Here is a 19,851-nt window from a genome sequence, read left to right as displayed (position 1 = left end):
CAGTGATGTTTAATTCCAGCATTAAATAGTGATCAGGGGCTGTGCACACCCACACAGGTGTTTTCACTTATTGGACAGGCTGAAGTTGGGCAGAGCTTTTCTGGGAATAATGTGGGCTCACCAAATCGTAGGTCGAATGTTTCGTTTCCATAAAAGGAGCAAAATTCAAAGGAGAATGAGGAAGATGTCAATCAAATACAGTCTGCGCACACAGTTCTGAGCAGGTAGAAAGTGAAATCACCTGTGTGGGTGTACAGTACCATGGGTGTGTAGGGTCTTCAAACTTCCTCAGAAGTCCAATCTGCAACTATGAGTATTCAGTAGTTTCATAAATGTAATATTCAAGATCACATCCTGATTTTTTATGTCAAACCTCCATAGAAATAAATAGGTAATAATGTCATCTGGCAACTTCTAGTAACTTTTTGAGAAACCAACATCTACTTTTCTTGAGGGCGAGTTGACAGCATTTTAGGCATCTAATTAAGTCAATTAGCATCACCTGTTGCAAGAGTTACTTCTTGATTACAGAAGACAAACGCTGCCAACCTTAGAAACATGTAGGATTTTTCCTTTTTATTTACTAGGGTTACAATTAACGATGTGTCAACTGCTGTATCTTGTAGTAAAATGAGTAGAATGAGTTGTGTGGGTTAAATAAATAGATTTATGAATTTGGTAGGTAACTGTGTACCAAGCAAGTAGAGCTGAAATGATTAAGCGGTTAACCGATTAGTCGGTCAACAGAAAATGAATCAGATTTTGAGAATTGATTAATCGTTTTCGTCAGTCGTTTTTAAAGCAGAAATGCCAAACATTTGATGTTAGTTGAACAACTCTGGGACATTTTGATGGGTATTTTTCACTATTTTGTGATATTTTACAGACCAAACATTAAATAGATAATTCAAGGAAATACCTAGTTAGTTCCAGCTCTACATATACCTTGTATATTATCACTTTGATTTTAAATATGGGTTTGATACCATAAAAAAGAAAAAATTTAAATCACTTCAGAGACCCAAACACAAGAACGAGACAGAAGACAACAGTGTCACGATAATAAAAAATATCGGTTTTACTAGAGAAGGTTACAAAAATCATCACTATATAGGAGTCATAGAACTATTTCCAACTTAAAAAATAAAACCATAATGAAACACCTACAGGGACTACAATGCCATCAAAGTACAATGGAGTTTTCTTTAGAAAAGAGTGGGTGGAAAGGGAGTGGGGGTGGAGGAGGGCAAACACCGCCTACCATAGTTGTCAGTACAATTGACTACACATCACCTGAAAAACTGTAAAGACACAGTCATGTCTCCTTCATGCAAATAACGAGGAAACAACAACACCCTGACACGCATCGTCTTATAGGAAATTGAAGTTTGTCTTTACATCAACCTGCCGGCGAAGCACGTATATTTATCAAACATAACACACATGGCAATATAGTCCTTTTTTATACAGAATAGACAGCTGCACACATGGACGATACTGACATGCTTCATCTCATCAAAGTTCAAAAATTTGTCTTCTTCAGTGTTTTTTTTTTTGAGGGTAAACTAACCAGTGATGATCAATATAGAATATAGTTCATGATTATTAAACAATATCTGATTATAAAATTAATGTATGAAAATTCCTGACTTGTTTTTATTCAGAGTGTAAACATCCAAAACAGTCTCTGTGGCTCATATGAGAGGCATGACGTTAAAAAAAAAAAAAAAGTGACTTTTTTATCAACTCACATGTTGATTAGTCACTCATTTGGCTGGCCATCGAAAAATAAGCACAAACAAGTTCCATAAAATCATTATTACTGAATCACAAGAAGAGCTCAGCTGACTAAAACTGATAAAACATTAAAAATCAATTTCCATATTTTTTTTCACATTTTAAAATGTATACTTCACAAGCACCTCAATCCATCATATCATATCATGACTGCACTGTATCCCTCTCACGACATATCATTTAAGATGTTACATTACATTTATTATATCAAATGCGAGAACTAGTATTTGAGTGCTAAACACATATCTCAAAGGGTACATTTACATATATTTGTGGAAAAAAATAATAGAAGAGCATGGCAAAACACTGATTGTGTCCTCCCCGTTTTGGGAGAGGTGTAAATCGAGATCTTTTAGGGTGATTCAGTTATTTACAGGTGAACTTCATCCGCAAAAGGAGGGATTTTAGAAAATGAACTGGTTTTTACTGTATAATTCGCACAGGACAGCGTACCAATCCGGTATGGGTTAGTGTTTAGATGGTGAAGCTTCGGAAAAGAACACAACTGACTAAAATCAGATTTGGTTTGATACCTGAGGTGTGTGTCTTTTTTGTGTTAAAAGTCCCAGCCAGATTTATCTTTGATTTCTGCTGCCGCTGGTGATGAGTGTAGCAAAAACCGTAAAGGTCTTAAAAGAAATACTTTGATATTTTGGGAAATTCGCTTATTCGCTTTCTTGCCGAGAGTTAGATGTGAAGATTGATACTACTTTCCTCTTCGTACGGTAAATATCAAGCTAACGCCAGCAGCCGGTTAGCTTAGCTTAGCTTAACCACTGGGGAAACAGCTAGCCTGGCTTTGCCTACCAAACTTATTAATTAATACGGTATATCTTGTTTGTTTAATTCATACAAAAACCAAAGTGTAAAAACAACAAGGCGTGGTTTTACACGGGTTAGTGGAGCCGTTAGGAAGTCACGGAGTCAGCCAAGGAATTATCTGGCCGATAACACCCCTGTAAAACCACAACTTGATGTTTTTATTCTTCATTTTTTGTGTGAATTAAACAAACAAGATATAAAATGCTAATTGGTGAGCTTTAGAAGTGCTGCTAGGCACATTTTGTTACCTCTAAACAGAACAAGGCTAGCTGTTTCCCCCGTTTCCAGTCTTTATGCTAATCTAAGATAGCCCGCTGCTGGCTTTAGCTTCATATTTAACATAGAGACATGAGATTGGTCTCAGTCTTCTCATTTAACCCTTGACAAAAAAGCAAATAAGTGTATTTCCCAAAACCATTCCTTTAATAAAAGTTTGCTGTACCTCTGGTCTTAAATTAACAGTTAATAACTTGGCAGATAAATAAACTGATCATGTAAATGCACAATAATCCTTGAGATACTACATGATGTGAGTCTTTTATGTATTTCTATGAGAGAGAGGGGCTGGAGTGCTTTTTGTTTTTAAGGGATTTTCATTCTCCTTTATTTTTTTGTTTTGTAATAGTGCAACAAATCGAGCATTAACAATAAAAAATCTTAAATGGAGAAGAAAGTAAAGGAGAAAAAACCTATGAGCGCAAAAACATGAAGAAGAAGAAATATCATAATAGTACCTGGCATACTTAAAAAAAAAAACAACAACATTCATACACATTCGCACAATATATTCATATTCATATATATATGCATATAAAACACCAAAAAACGGAGGAAGTTGGTCGCTGCCTGGCTTCCCTGTGGCTGAAGCAGACGGTGAACAATGTTTTTTAGGCTGTTAGGAGCATTGTGTCAAGAGGCTGTGCTGGCTCAGGGCGCGAGGCCATCACAGCCGGGCCACGTTCACGAGCCGCTGCCCATAAGCACGGGGGAGGAGACGCTTCTGAACTGATGTACCGTACCTGAGCTCAGCGGGCAAGCTCTCCCGTTCTGAAGCATCTGCCTCTGTCTGGGCCTGCCACTTCTCCTGATCCTCTATTCTCTTCCCTTCTGGTGTGAGCCCACAACTCTTAATAAACATCGTGGAAGGGAAGAGGATGGAGAATCAGGAGGTTGGGGGACTATCAAACATGACCGAGGTGGTTTGTTTTAACGGAGGGAAGGGTGGGCGCTGGGTGTTGCAGGGTGGGGGGTTGAGGTGTGGAGAGGAGATGGGTGGTGGCGGGAGAGGATCGCTTGTCCTTATGAGTAGGAGGAGGAGTTCTGGCCCTCCTTGGAGCGTGCCTCGGCCTCCAGGTCCTGGTCGTCCTTGGTCTTGATGTCCTGGTACTCGTGCGTGGAGACAGCACTCTTCAGGTAGGCCCAGTTGGCCGACAAAATCATCAGGTAGTGGATCTGAAGAGAAAGCAAGATGTTTTCTTCATTTACTTTAAGGACAGGGAATAATGTGCAGTGGAGGACTTGTACTGTATCCCATTTCCATACTACATATTAATTAAATGCAGTATGTTCTTATAACTTAATTGTCACAGTATACTGTTGCAGTTTGTATACAAGAAATCAATTAATATTCCAATACAAGCGTGATTGACCCCATTCAAACTACAGTTATGTCCCATACTAATTTTAAGCAGGTTTGTAGCGTGTTCACCCTCAAAAACAGTATGCATACTAAAGAAATGCTTGATTTTCTTTGTTTGTGCTGTTGATGGAAACTATTCTCCCATAATGCAAAGCACAAAGGAAATGGTAGAGCTGCTAACAGCTGGAAAAAATTAGAACTAATTGTGGATGGCAGCTCCAGAAATACTTCCAGAAACATAAAATAACTATTGAATTTTTGGAAAATTGGAAGTTTAATTGGCGTGACATTCCAAAGTCGCAGTTTAATTGAGGTCTGCACGTATTATATAATTTCCTGTTAGTATAAAAACAATAAAGTGCGTTGATTTCTTGTACCCTAACTGCAACAACAGTTTACTATAATGATAAGCATATAGTACATACAATTCGTAGTCATTTAAAGTTAACAAGGAACGCAACATTTTTAATACAAAAATGTTATACTTTTCCACGATCTTCCTTTGTGCACTGCATTGTGGGACAAGTGTTTTTTAGTGTACTGTATACTGACTTTTTTCAGTATACTTAATGTAGTCACTTTTCCAGTGTGAACAGCCTGTGAACTCAAACTCTGCTTCCAGGTGATTCGACTAATGAAATCACCCAGTAGACTTTGTTTGGGACTAAAACCTGGGTTGAATTCAGCACTGCTCAAATGTAGCTAAATAGTTTTTGAATGGAGAAGATGATAACAAAAAAGGTTTAAATAAATGCTTAATGGTACAAAAGTGAATATATAGTATCTCAAAGGCTGTTACATAACATTGCACATGGTTTGAAAGAAACAGGTCGAGTTCAATTTTAAATTACAGCCAAAATACAACAGGTGATTTCGGTGTAGTCATTAGTGAAATCACCTGGCAGGATGAAAATATGGGTCTAGTTCAGTATTGCCCAAATGCAGCAAGTTATTTAGTTTTTAAATGAAAAGAATAGGAGAAAACCACTCTGAGAACATTCAAACAAAAGATTTAAATACACATTTAATGGTGCTGAAATCTTCTTATTGACATGCTGATGGCAAATATAGCAATGATCACATGATCAAATTTGACAAATTGACAAGTTTGTTAAACATTGTACACCATTATAAATAAGAAAATACTAACAAATGAATACTTAAATACTACTCTGTCTCTCTTTCTACCTCCTAAATAAGTTGGAAAATCTCTCAATACCGAGGGCTGTCAGGTGACCCAGCACAACATCTGGAGAGGTGCTTATTGCTTTTTTTAGTATTTCCATTTCCCTGGACATGAAACAAAACAGTCCGCCTCCACAGCAGAGTAAAACACTAACCCTGTCTACACACACACTCACACGGCAGAGGCAGGCTGCAGGGTTGGATTTCAACCCATAGGATGACATACTGACAAACGTGAGAGGCGGGGTTGCTATGGAAACAGATAAGCACGCCATGGCAACGTGCATATTTTGAGAAGCACATTATCAGTGGGATCATGAGTAGCTTACCAATGCGATGACGGTGGCACCGGCGCCGGCAAACGCAACGATGTAGAGGTGATAGGACAGGTAGAACTGTGGATGAAAAGAGAAAATTAGTGAAGGAAGGCAAAATAAAATAGAAAAGAAAAGGTCAGCGTCCTCTCACCTCGCTGGTGTTACAGATGTCTCCCAGTGTGGCTCCACAAGCTTTTCCCGGTGTGGCGTTCCAGGGAATAATACCTACAGGATCAGAAAGATGAAACATCACAGGACTGCTGCTTTCTCGTCTGAGACAAGAAGCTTTTTTCTCCCCCGAGACGGTATGATTGAAGGCATTATGAATTAGGCTCGGATAAAGATTAAAGGAAACGGGGCTGCTGCTGTCCGGGCCTCTGAGCCTCTCCTACAGAAAAAATATGGGTCATTATTTCGATTTATTTCTTTACTGTGAAATTATTCTTTTTTAAAACTACTATATTATCATTATTGCATATTGCATAAAACAAGAACGTTTTCAAAACCTTTCACTCATCAACTGTAATATAATAATTTGATCACTGCCTGTAATTGGGGTTAATATTTCATATAGTGTTGTACACTCTGACTGCCAACGAAGCATATGTGATCCTCATCCTACTTTGTAAGTGGACCAGCTGTCCTTCAAATGTGGGTCACATACTGTACATTAAGCCATTAAAGAGATATGCAATCACAGGAGAACATTGCTGCTGTAATACTGCAGGAAGGTGGATTTTCATTGAGATCCAGTCAGCCTCTCAATAATCTAAATGTATGTTTGGCCTCTTCCGGTATAGAAAATTACATTTAAAGCAAGCAGAGCTAGGGATAAATATCTGTTTATACTTTATAGGGACAGAGAACAGAGTAAAGCCTTTTGAATCATACTGCAATCTGACAGTTGTGTGCTCAATTCAATACACTTTTGCTGCTACAACCTTGCTTGTTCTGGTATGAGCACTACTGTAGGTTATGGTGGCTAATGTTAGCTAACTTTAGAGTAATACGACCAGTAGCTTATGGTGGCTAATGATGGCTAATTTTAGACAGATATAACCAGCTTATGATGGCTATTGTTAGCTATCTTTAGAGAGATATGGCCAGTAGCTTATGGCTAATGTTGGCTAACTATAGAGAGCTATAACCAGTAGCTTATGGCTAATGCACCAGCATGTTCTTTTATGTGCAAAGGCTTTTATTTATCTCTTAAACTTTGAAGACATGTAACACAGCGTGCAGTCTGATCCTTTTTACTTCAGCTGCAAATGAAAATACCTGGAGGATATGCAACAGTTGCATATGAACATGTCATTTTATTTGTGTTTCTGCTCTTCTATAATTAAGTTTTGGCAGCCGATTTTTAAAATACCTTCATTAGCAAACAGTAAAGTGCTGCCCACTTAACTGTTAATCATTCAGAAGTCTAAACCAGTTGTTCCCAACCTGAGAGTTGGGACTCCTTAAAGGGTTCACAAGATAAATCTGAGGGGTCACAAGGTGGTAAATGGGACAGAAAATTGAAAACAAATTTCCTCAACAAAAAATTCTGTTAATTTTTTCTGACTTGTCTAAAAATTCCTTTTATCGTGTGAAATTGTTTTATCACTTCAGGACTGAAAAATGACACAATTTGAGTCGGGGAAATTGCTTTAGTTGACCTGCTATTGACTCACAGGCATATTAAACCCTCGATGACACAACTAAACAAGCTAAAAAGGTTGGGTCCACAGTACTAAACTGACCAGTTAGGTTTAAATCAGTGTGCAGTGAGTTGAAAAAGGAGCAGATACATTTTTGCTTTAGTCAGTTCAGTTTACATATAGCACATTCTGCTAATTATCTTATAATAAAACCCCACATTTCCCATAAACCTTCTTAGTTCTGAAGATAAAGAAAGATCAAAAACTTGTGTATACTGCATTACTCAGTTACCTTTTACTGTAAATCGGTTTTGTAAACCCAGTTGTCAAGGCCCGCCTGTCCTTCAAGTTCTGCTCCTGCACACCTGATCCAATTAAACTCTAATGAAAATGTGTCATCTTTAATTAGATCAGGTGTGCAGAAACAGGGCAGGAGCAAAAATATAAAGGACAGGCTGGCCTCAATGATTCAAGAATGAGCTGAGAAACACTGCTTTGAGGCTGCCAATCTTCATAGTAATAGTTTGTGGTTTTTATTAGAATGAAATAATAAACACTTGATGCTACTAAGGGAAAAAAATCCACCCTGTAATACTGCATCATTGTTTCAGAAACAGCTCTCGATTCTTTGGATTTCCCAACATGTCATTATGCTTGACATAATGAAAGGTGATAGTGGAAGAAATGTTTGAACCTTAATGATAATTGTCAGCTTTTGATGTTTGTTCCCCACATTCATTCACTTATGCCCAACAATCATATATCGGGAAAAACATTTTTATTAGAAGCAGAGAGACTAAATTCACCTGCTGACATTAGCCAATTGATGTGTTAATGTCCCTTGTCATGCTTTTGTCAAGAATTACCCAAGGAAATCACTAACTGGAGGAAACAGTAAATTACAACACTGATGGAATGCACTAAATGTCACAAACTTAAATGACTGCAGTGGGATGTAGGTGGGACAACTTACCGTACTGCCTGACGTCCACACAGATGGAGTCAGGCGAGGTGATGTTGGCGTCAGGAGACCTCATGGCAGCACAGGTATTCCACATGTTGAAGAAGAGGAAAACGGGTATCGCTGTGAAGCCGAAGATGGCAAGGAAGGCCAGAGCCAGGATGTAGGTCAGGAACATGAACTGAGGAGAGGTGAAAAGGAGAGATTTTTATTTTGTTTAGTGTGACCCCCCCCCGACTTGACATTGATAGGTTAATATTATTCCTTAAAGACCTCCACCCACCACACACACAAATACACATTCAGAGTCTGTGTTTAAGCTAATGTTACTGGACATCTGCAGCAATTAGACTAATCAGGCTAGAAAGGACAAACTGTGCCAGTTCCCCTCAAGGGCCCAAGTGTTTGTGTGTGTGTGTGTGTGTGTGTGCAAAAGTGTTTGCGTGTCTTTCTTATGTGTCTGTGTATGTCTATACATGTGAGGTAGAGGTGTGTGATTGTGCCTCCGCAACACTTTCATGATGTCCCTTGTCCTGGCTTCTAAAGCATTATGAATGACTGTTTGGTGTTAATTTTTCTAAGCCTGTAAACGCTATTTTAAGCAAGAACATTATAAAATACACATCAAAGTAATTAAAATCTCATTTAGAGGCATGTGATGATCTGCGGCAGCTGCTTGTGTTGGTGTGTGTTGACATACGAAGGCGGTGATGCAGCGTCCACAGGCGGTGGTCTTGAAGTCGCTCTGCAGCTCCTTCTTGATGGCGCTGGTGGTGTAAAAGCCCTCAGCCAGCAGGATGATGGCGTAGACGAAGAAGAAGGAGGCGATGCCGTAGATGATGTACTGAAAGATCTGGATCCTGAACATATACAGAAAAATAAAGGACAATGTTAAAAATCTAACCAATTACACAGGGCTTTTAAAGCTGAACTTGGCAAAGTTGCTCTTACAGTATGCAACCCTAAAAGGCAGTGAGAACCAGCTATTTATAAAATGTGTAATTAAATACTCAATAGCAGATATGTCAGTAAAATGCACACCAGGTGTTTTATTCGTGGGATTGGGACAGTCTTTGCAATTGTAATCCCATTTTGTGGTTTAGGTTGATATAATGGGTATGTTTTTACACTAATTAAACTATGTGCTCAATTCAATACACTCAGTGTGTTTGTGTTTGTCTGGTATGAGCACTACTGTTTCTTACGCTAGCTAATGTTAGCTAACTTAGCAAAATAAGACCAGTAGCTTATGATGGCTAATCTTAGCTAATTTTAGAGATATGTGACCAATAGCTTATGTTATCTAACTTTGGAGAAAGATTTCTAAATAATTTATGCTGCAATGTTTTAGTAGGCCTATTTACTATTATCCCATAATTGCCCCTTATGGTCAGTAGCTGCTAGTTACATAGCTTTGCTTTAATATGACGATCTCATATTGTAAAGCTTTGAAAATTACATTTAATAGATCCTTTATCCAGTATAGCTTACAGTAGCTTAAACAGTGTCTCATTGGGAATCAGTCTTCCCTGTGACAGCATCCATTTTGAAAGAAATGGACCAGAAATATACCTTTTTGGAATCTCTTTTATAGATAATGTTGTAAATGCCTCCTTCCATTATTTTTTTTCAGAATATCTATACTATTTCTGTAAATGCTTATTCACTTCAGAGACATTTACTAGTTTTAGGGTATTTTGAATCATGGCAGATAATGTGGGTGGCTCTCCTCGACAGATTTAACTGCAGGGGTAATACCAATATATTCACTGTTGTTTCAAAGCTTTCTACTGAAACCATTAATGGTGCCAAGAGCTAATCAATGATTCATCTTTTAAATGTTTATCAGGATATCATCCTCCTTAAGTCTTTCTTAAAACTCACTGTGATGCATGTTGGCAGAACACCTTATTGTGTGTTTTAGTGCTTTAGTGCTTGATTCCATTGATAAAGAAAGATTTTGTAATGTCAGCACTGAGAACTTACACCATGGCCAGGGTGGCGTGGTCGCTGGTGACCCTTGAGAAGTGGTTCTCCAGCATGGTCAGGGTGCTGGTCAGCGCCACGTGGCCGCAGCCGCAGAACAGAGCCACACCTGAGAAGCAGAGGATGGTGGCCACCAGGGAGGCGTAGGGCACCCCACCCAGACATTTGATGCAGCACTCGAAGCATCCTGCAGGGGGAGACAGAGAGAGCAGGATTAAGTCACAGATACAAAGGATTTCCTGTTGTTCCCCTACAGCCAAAAATACTTTAAGGAGGATACAAGAATAAAAAATGGCAAAAGGCCCGATTGCAAACCAAATGTATGCTTTAAACCGAGCAGGAGCGAACAGAGCAGACTGCTGCAACATGACATCTCATAAAGTGGCTCGATTGGCTCTGGTAATGATGCTCACTGCAACACTCGACAGCCTGTTGTCCACTGCTGTTTAACTATTACTCATGTCCAGAAACCTGTGTGGATGTTTATACTGTTGGAGCTGAATCAGGCATGCGTGTGCTGCGAGAGAGCGTCACGCTCGTCTCTCTGAGTCTACAAGAGAAGAGCAACACTTCTCCCTGTCAGGCATGTCGAGCGGCTAATCATAGCATCTTTCACAGTTAGTGTGCGTTCACTTTGGGCTCAGCTGGAAGTGCTGAATATTACATGTAAGCTGCGCTGCATGCTCACATCCTACAGTGCTCCAAAAAACTACTCCTTCTCCCTTTTGTCTCTAAAGAAACATTTCCATTTTTGTTTTTCTTTCTTATGCCCAGATTGCATGAATAACTCATAACCTAAATAAATTATTTCAAAATAAATAACTAGCCATTTTCTAGGGCATCAGAGAAGAGACAATTAAGTAGGACTTGTTTAGAGTCCTACCTCTAAAAAACTAAAGATGTCCTATATGGTGTTACTCAGATGAAAGTGAGAATGAGACTGATGTTGTGCTTCATTTATTCTTGGTTTCAGTGCAATTAAAAATCCAGTGCAAATGTCAAATGACATGATAAACCAGCATTTTTCTCATTTTTCACAACTCCAGAATGATGATGAATGATGGAAAATTATCTCTTGTGCTGTGATGTGAGTGATGATGATAAATTACTAAATTTGTTTTCCATTATCCGTGGCAGCACGGGAAGCTTCCCGAGTGAGTTATGAGCTACATGGGATACAGGTACAGGAAACTACTCCCATCACAGTCAAGATGATAAAGAGCGATGAAAAGGAGGAAAAATAACACATTGTATTGAGCACAAGAGTCGCATCTTATATAACACCCGTTAAAAATAACTCCTCCAGCAAAGCAGGAAGTTACTCTGGAAAGAAAAAAGACAAAATGAACTGTCTTGTGTGTGCCACTTTGCTGTTTCCATGACAACCTGCTCCAATTGGCAACTCTGAAGCATCATTATTTCATGTTCAGAACTTTGTTGAAACTAAACATTTCTATTTGTAAAGCCTTGAATACATGATTGACCGCATTACATATCTTCCAAACTTGTACTAAACCCTTTGTACTCTCCCAGTCTTTTTTTAATCGACTACTGAGGCCAGGTAGTGTTACAAGCTTGTGGACAGTTGTTATTGATGACTTTAAAAGAGCAGATTGATTTCAGCTGCACTGCGGGGAAGCAGAATCATTGATATCATCACTGCTGAGAGAAGTCAGACCACTTTGGTCCAGAATGAAATTTCTCAACAACTATTAAATGGATTTACATGAATATTGGTAGAAACATTCATGTTTCCAGGCGATTAATCCTACTGACTTTGGGGATCCCTTGACTTTTCGTCTAGCGCCACCATGAGGTTGACATTTGTGGTTTTGAATGAAATGTCTCAACTATTGGATGGTTTGCCATGAAATTTGGTACACACATTCATGTTCTCATCAGAATTAATTGTAATAACTTTGGTAATCCATTAACTTTTCATCTATCGCCATCATCTGGTCAAAATTTCACTTTGTCAGTACGTTGGGTTTGAAGCTAATTACTGTTTTGTTCACTTGTAGTTCCTTTTTTTGAGGCTGTGTGGGGTCATGTGCCGGCACATATTGAAAACCCCTCTTCTCCATGTCTGAGTGGATGAAAACCCAAGCCATAAATCTAAGATGCAACTGCTCCCCTCCAAAGTGTGCTGCTGCTGCTGCTGAAGACACTGTGTTGCGTAACCGAGCGGAGGCTCGTTGCATAATAGATCCAAATCCTATTAATGTTAATGAAAGAAGCGGGCTGATGGAGAGGTGGAGCTGATAAGGCTGGATGGCTCTAAAATCCTGAGCCGAGAAACAGGCAAGGCCTCAAGGGGGGCTGCAATGGACTCACTGGTCGATACAATGACGACTGGAGGCTGTTTAAAAGCTGCTCTGTGCTGACACTCCATCCTGCTATAAAAGGTAAATCTGAACAGGTAATTTAGACTGTTAGTCTTCCTGTGTTTTTTATTTAGAGAAGATAATGAAACCTGCCAGTGAGACTCCAGGTGACATTATCTTGACATTCATGTACTATAACTTCTTTCAAGGTGGAGAAAGGAGCCTATTTGCAGATTTTTCTGATTTGTTTTAAGAAAAAACTTGAATTTAAGATCAATTTCAAGAGTGCGACTGGTATTTAAGGCTCATATTATTTCTGTTGTTAACTCTTCTCCATGGCCCCACAGATGGATGAATTCACAGGTTTCTTTTAAACACTGAACGTGCCCCTCATCTAGTCCGCCTGTGGCTACGACTGTTTGTCAGCCTCAGTTTAAAAGTGTGCTAATGAGAAACAGACAGGCCGGAGTGGTCAGCTCCAGCAAGCCCTAATGGAAATCAATGGACTATTCATTAGAGTAGAATTTAGGTGACACACCGAGGCCGGCCCATCACTCTCGTTTTATACCTCGCTGCATCTCGCTACCTCTTGTCGTCTTCTCTGCTCTCTCTTTGAAATATGACTGCATGCCCATGCTGTACTTACAGTTAGCCAGCTGGAGTTAATCGCTTAGACAATATGTTATGCTCCTGTTACGATGCTATATCATATATCATCAACAATCTCAGACCAAGGACGATGCATCAGGTTGTGGGAACATTTTCCAGGCTGTCAATATGTATATATACATATAACAAAAGATATGGGGATTTCTGTTAATTCTTCAAGCGACAGAACAGCAAATAATTTGACAGACGAGAGCTGCAATTAAGGATTAACATCCCCTGCTGTTAAAGCTTGTTCTCCTTCCAAAAGCGCTGTTGCGGCCTGCAGGACAAAACTAGGAAATATTCCCCTGCTTAAATTAGGATTTCAATGTGCAAGAGGGTGACAGTTAAATAATGATAACAGATGCTTGTTCTTTTTGTTTTTTCCACAGACAAAGACAAAAGGGAGTGATGAGAGGAGGAGATGAAGTAAAACCGAGAAGGAACAATGGTATAAGCGAGGAGTATCAGATAGAATAAGGAAAGCAGAGGTGAATGGAGAGGAAGACTGAGCAAGAGATCGATAGAAAGCGAGCAGAGGAACAAAGGGAAGAGGAAAAAGATAGTGAAGAAAGAGGCAGAGCGAGTAAGGAAGAACAGAGAAAAGAACAGAGAGAGAAAGTATAAGCGAAAAGCAGTTCTTGGCCCCAGGGCCGGCAAATAGCAGTTGCCATAGCAACGTGTTACCCACGACCCAGTTCAGCGGTAGCGTAGTCCTTCGCAGCCGCTTCACACACATACACACACCAACGTAGAGTGATGTAACCTCAATGAAAACCTGAAGATTGGTGCTAAATGGTAACAAAGGTCTGGAATTTGAACCAGAAATGACAAACACAGCACAGGATGTGAACTGAAATGAAGCAACTGAAATGATGACAAGAAATATGGAAGGAGGGAGATGCAAAAGGGAGATCTCTATCCATATTCTGCCGGGCAGGTTTTGGGAAGTGGGTCAAACAGATATTGTGTTGTTTGACATGAAAAGAGAAATAGATGGGGGAAAGATAAGAAGATTGCATTATTTTCTTCCTCATAATACAACAGAAAGTGATGCAGACCATTGAAACACAACATCAGCATCATCCAGCTGGAATTCTGTGTTGTCATTTGTAAAACTGGTAGGAAAGATTTGCTACCTCCCAGACCCCCAGCACCTTCTGATTCAGCTCCCTGATCCTAAACACAGATAATTCCATCGTCGTCTATATATGCAATGTATTGTTGATGAAGTGATAAAGAATGTGGAGGTTACCATCTTTTTTGCTGTGGTAGATCTAGCTAGCCATAGTTTTCACTGGGACATGGTTAAACCTGCATTAATTAATTTTTTTGGGCCACTTCGGGGCAGTGGAAACAAGCTACATCACTGACATGTTATGACCTCATAAAGTTGATATGGTGAACGTGCTAGCAAACATTTGCTTATTTACACATCTAGCATATACGGAGCAACATTAGCATTAATTTGGAGTTGTGTTTCTGTGCACCTGGTAAATGTAAGCCCAGTATGAACTCTCCTTTTAGCTCTTTTTGTGGTATCCACCAACTCCTGAGGGTATCTGGCTCTTTAGCTGCTAAATGCTCCACAATCTTCACCAGCTCCACCAAAACAGTAAAGTTGCAGGCTGTAAAACCAAAACAATGAGCTCAAAGATGCTAAAAAGCTCAGTAAAGCTGAGGGTAAGTGCAGAGTCTGGTGATAATTCTCTGTGGGTTCATCAGTATGAGCGACCCCTTTGACATCATTTCATCCACTGTTAATATACAAATATTGATTATAGCAGCTTTAAGTTCAGGTTATAAATACCAAGACACACTTGCTTTTTTAGGTTTAAATCTTTCTACTCTACTTGATACATTTCCAAAGTGATTATGCAGTTGCAGTGACATTATGCAACATTACACAACTGCAGGCAGTTAATGATTTGTCAGAAGCTGTGCAGCTGCACAAAGTATGAAGAAAAATTGTCCAGGGCCCCTCATGTTTATTCATCATTATTCCTAGTTTTCTGTACAAAGAAGCAGTTTGTGTCATCTAAAAAACATCTTCCACACAGGCAATACAAAACCTCCATTTGGTTTTGTAGACATGGTTGCAGACAGAACTTGTCACCGATTGCTGACATCCTTTGTGATTATGCTCCGCTTCCTGTCAATCACCTGACACCCACTACATGAAATGAAGAGTGTTCGCCGTGAAATAATCCCTCAAATACACGTCGGCTTACAAACTTCATTGTCACTAGGTTTGAATTTGTAGCGTTTGCATTTAAAAAACTATTTTAAGAATCTAAGTACAGCATGTAATGCAAAATAACTGGATAATAAACTAGACTCAAATAACTGTATTCTCTCTAGACAATATTGCCTGGATGTATGTGTTGTATTTCTCTGACAACACTGATTTCCTTGCTGCCATGCCTATAAAGCAGATTTGAATATAAACTGAGAGTAGAGGAGAGAGAGAAGATTACATCGACTGTCCTGATATTTAATAATAATTTGCCATAAACTGTACAACCCAGTGGCACAGTATGATTATCGCCAACTGTTCATACGCACAGTGCATCTGCCAGGAATAACAGCGTTAATAAAGCTTTTTGAATATTTCAGCGGCCGGTCTGGTCCCTGCCTGCGGCTGTATTCCAATTTAGAAGTGCTGTATTCATTATGGGGCAATTTCCTCACAGTGCATTATGGGTAGATTCCCACAAGAGCTGAGGAGGACCTCGGAGAGAGAGAAAGAGAGGAAGGGTGTGAGAAAGTAAAGGAGAAAGAGATGGGAGGGGGATGGATGGCTGCGTCTCCTCTGGTTGAGATGAAAAAGAACCCCATCTGTTTTATGGCAGCAGACTTCAGCCACAACAACACACACAAACTCGTAACCTCATAACTTCAGCTTGGTAGATTTCCGTCTTTCCACTTGAGTTGAAGGATAAAATGCTCCTCTGAGGTTTTTATTAAACCCTTTGAAACACAGTGAGAGAAAATCAAAACCGCATAGTCATGAAGTTACAAACAAAGCTGGTTTTCCTTAAAGGATAATTCCACTTTATTACAACTTGGGTCATGTTTTTGCAGTTTTCCTCAATGTTTCTTTCAGCTGTGACACCAAAGTAATTGCTTAAATCTGGGAACAGAATGATATTTGCCACAACAATGTCAGCAGGGAAAGAAACATGAGCAGTCAAATGATCAGACACATTGTAAAATAAATCCAACAGTTTAGTCAGGTTATCTAAACCAAAAGTGAGCAGACTCAAAATGTTGGTAATAATCCCTCATTGCACAAAGTTAGCAAAGCAACTAACTATTTTAATGATTAATTAAGATGCCAGTTACTTTCTCAGTTAATTGGTTAATTGTTTTGTCTATAAAATGTCAGAAAACAGTGAAAAATGCCCAAAGTGACATCTTCAAATTGCTTGTTTTGTCCGACTAACACCTTGTCTACACAGGAGGTGTAGTGAAAGCAGCACATTAGCAGAGCAGCAGCTTCAGTCCTCCAACAGTGTCTACACGTGATGCATTCAGGAACAGGCCTGGGTGAAGGTCAAGTTTAGACATCTGTATTGATAAAGAAGAAGCTATCAGACGTATTTTAGATGCATGTGAACGAAAGACTAAAAAAGTGGCTTAAACTGTGTAAAGCTTCCACAGTCCAAAAGCTATAGAAAATCAACATACTGTTATATAGATATGAAGCGTTTGAGAAGCTGGAACCATCGAAACGTTGGCATTTTTGCTTGAAAAATTACAAACAATTAATCAACAAATTGTTTCAGCTCTGTGATAGATGTTTACAACAGAGTGTTTTGATAATAATTTTAGCACTTTCGTTTTGTTTTCCAATTACGTTTGGAAATCTGGAGGGGTTGTTTCTGGACTTCTGGTGTTTCTTGCCCCATTTTGTGTGATGTTATTTTTACAGATAGGAATGAAAGTAAGACCCAAGCTGTTATAAACTGGAATTAAAGCTAGCCGTTTGTTGGCACAGGCACAGTTGCTGCATGTGAAGATTCACCTTTTGCAGCCCATAAATCATGTTCAGAAAGTATTCATGCAAAGAAAAGACTTTGCTGTTCAAATCATCTTGACCTCTTTAATACCTCCTCCAACATCTCAGCACACATTCATCTGATAACCAACACATTATCAAAGCAAATGTTTTCGGCCATCAGCTTATTTGCCGTGTTGATCAAGAGGACACAATATGCTCTGCGCCAGGTAAGAGAATGACGCCATCGGCCATCACCATTCCAAACCAGAAAGCTTTTTTCTTTTTTTCCCACGGTACATAACTGACCCTAATCTTCTGTTTGTGAGAAACCCTTGGCTGGTTATGCAGCATTATGAATGCCACAAGGTCAGCATCTGGCCGGGCGTAATTGAGCACGATGTACTGTACAACTCTCAAATCCCATTCTCAGCGCTCTGTTGCATGATCAATACTTTTAACCTGCTGATCTGCTGTATGTTGGTTCACTCCATCTCTCCCTTTCTGTGTCCGATCTGGGCTAAACTCTGACAGCTGGGCGACGGACTCAACTCCCAAGACACACACCAAACACACCCACCGAATGTACAAAAATAATAAAAAATACAGAAACGCATACACAGATGGGGCACACGCGAGAGTGGATACTCACAGATGCAGAGAACACACACAGCAACTGTTCATCTGGTGCAAATTACAATCAGCTTGTTTGCATCTGCATCTGACCCACCACATTTAGCACTGACACTTCCAAGCTGTGCATGCCAAAACCAAAAATTACAAGCAAGTAAATATTAAAAAACACAGGAATGAATCAGCGAAGCATCCCATTCAAGCACACCAGAGAAAGGCTAACTTCACATATAGCTATGTTATGGTCACATACACTCTTAAACATCAAAAATTCATCTGCTGTCTGGGTGAGTTAAGGTGCCTTTGCTTGTTTTTTGTTGCTTGGCGTGGGAACAGAGCTGCAGCTGAAGTGCCTTCACACTCAGGTGCTGCCTGGAAGGGAGAGTACAGTAACATACTAACACCTATTGACCTGATGTTTCCCTGTCATGGTCCACCAGGGTCAACAACAGATACAGTAGATTTGCAAGGCAGATCAAGAGGCAATGTAGAGGTTTGACAAAACAGAGATTTTTGGTTCCTCAATGGGTATGCAGGCCCTGATACGTACTGTAAAGTGTTTTTAGTATTTCTTTCACCGTTTTTATGTGGCGACTTGAGGCAAGAACAGAACCATGTGGGAACAAACAGAGCCTCAAAACGCACAAGGATGACCAAACTGAACAGTGAAAACACTGCAATGTTCAGTAAGATATGAAATATGGAAGCCCATTTCCACCAGGACAAGAAAAAAAGATGAAAAAACGTAGTCATGATTCAGATAAAAATGCTCATAGTATGTCATACCACTGACTTTACTAAGTCAAAATTATTAGATAGTAACTTACCATGAGAATTTTTATTTATTCTTTTTTTATCATATCCTTTTTTTTTTGTCTTTTTTTGGTGGAAATTAGTTTCCATATATGAAATGAGGTGCTCAAGTTATTAGGAAAGTTTCCTACAGGCAATCTCATAATTTGGAGTGTATTATCACACAATATGATGCAAGAACGCAGCATTTGTGTCCTTTAGGGCTATTTTGTATAGTGAGGCAAGTACAGTTAACAGCAGAACATTAAAAGGGTTTATTTAAAAGTGCCTGGCTGTAGGGTGCAGTGACCAGACTTAAACAGAGATGGCAGATAGTCCACTGACCATTTACACTGTGTGAAAACTGTCTCGTGTTTCTAATCTCTCCTATTCAGAAGCAGGATCACCTGTCCTGAGCTGCCGTCTGTCGGCTCAGCGGAGCGGAGGGAGCGCTATTAGTTTGAGTCTTGTTCCACCAAAATGTAAAATGGCCCCTCTGGCCAGAAGTGCCGTGCCATCTAACTGAATGGCTCTGCGGTTACGCAATCAACTTGGCTAATGTCACTTTCTCTGAGATGCCAAAGAAGTCGGTGGCCCTCCCCTGGCCCCTTAACCTCCACTCCACCCTCCTCCCCCTGATGTGATTATGGAGATTCACTTTCCAGCAGCCTCCGGGGTCCACAAACACTGTGTGTGTGTGAGAGAGAGTGTATGTGTGGTTGGCACAAGGGCTCAACTGAGTATCTTACTGCAGAGAGTCTCATTTACTGTAACACAGATACACTTTCTGTGAAGGCTGACTTCACATAGTTGGGTCTTTATTCAGATTATTCATCAAATATTAAGGACATAGGTAATGAGACAAAAGAGACCGATTTCCTAGTGAGTTTGTTGCTGAATGTATATAATTTGCCACTTTTCTTGCGCTGGCGATTTATCATCAGAAATTCTGTTTTTAAGTAAGTATAAGTATGTGTTTTTAAGTAAGTACAAAAAACAAAGCTTATATCATCACAAATGATATAACTAACAGTTTTAAAGCAGGACCACAACAGACCCTGGCCTGAAACTGAGACACAGAATGACCTCATCATACAGGCCCAG

General features: G+C 39.6%; 1 protein-coding gene across 2 annotated transcripts in view; it reads right to left on the bottom strand.

Annotated features, from left to right (window-relative positions):
• Positions 1-1,054: 1,054 nt before the first annotated feature.
• The window catches only part of LOC122872072 (neuronal membrane glycoprotein M6-b-like), a 42,148-nt gene continuing 23,351 nt past the window's right edge, over positions 1,055-19,851 (bottom strand). For both annotated transcript variants that reach the window (XM_044187768.1, XM_044187767.1), the window contains exons 2-7: positions 10,351-10,537; positions 9,065-9,224; positions 8,377-8,545; positions 5,912-5,985; positions 5,773-5,838; positions 1,055-4,071 (exon numbers count right to left, since the gene is read on the bottom strand). In XM_044187768.1, the coding sequence (XP_044043703.1) occupies positions 3,919-4,071; positions 5,773-5,838; positions 5,912-5,985; positions 8,377-8,545; positions 9,065-9,224; positions 10,351-10,537 (809 nt within the window). In that variant the 3' untranslated portion in view covers positions 1,055-3,918. The remainder of the gene's footprint in view (positions 4,072-5,772; positions 5,839-5,911; positions 5,986-8,376; positions 8,546-9,064; positions 9,225-10,350; positions 10,538-19,851) is intronic.

Source organism: Siniperca chuatsi, linkage group LG24 (assembly GCF_020085105.1).
Source record: "Siniperca chuatsi isolate FFG_IHB_CAS linkage group LG24, ASM2008510v1, whole genome shotgun sequence".
Lineage (NCBI taxonomy): Eukaryota > Metazoa > Chordata > Actinopteri > Centrarchiformes > Sinipercidae > Siniperca > Siniperca chuatsi.
The sequence above is the reverse complement of the archived record's forward strand: the minus strand, read 5'-3'. Positions and strand labels throughout refer to the sequence as shown.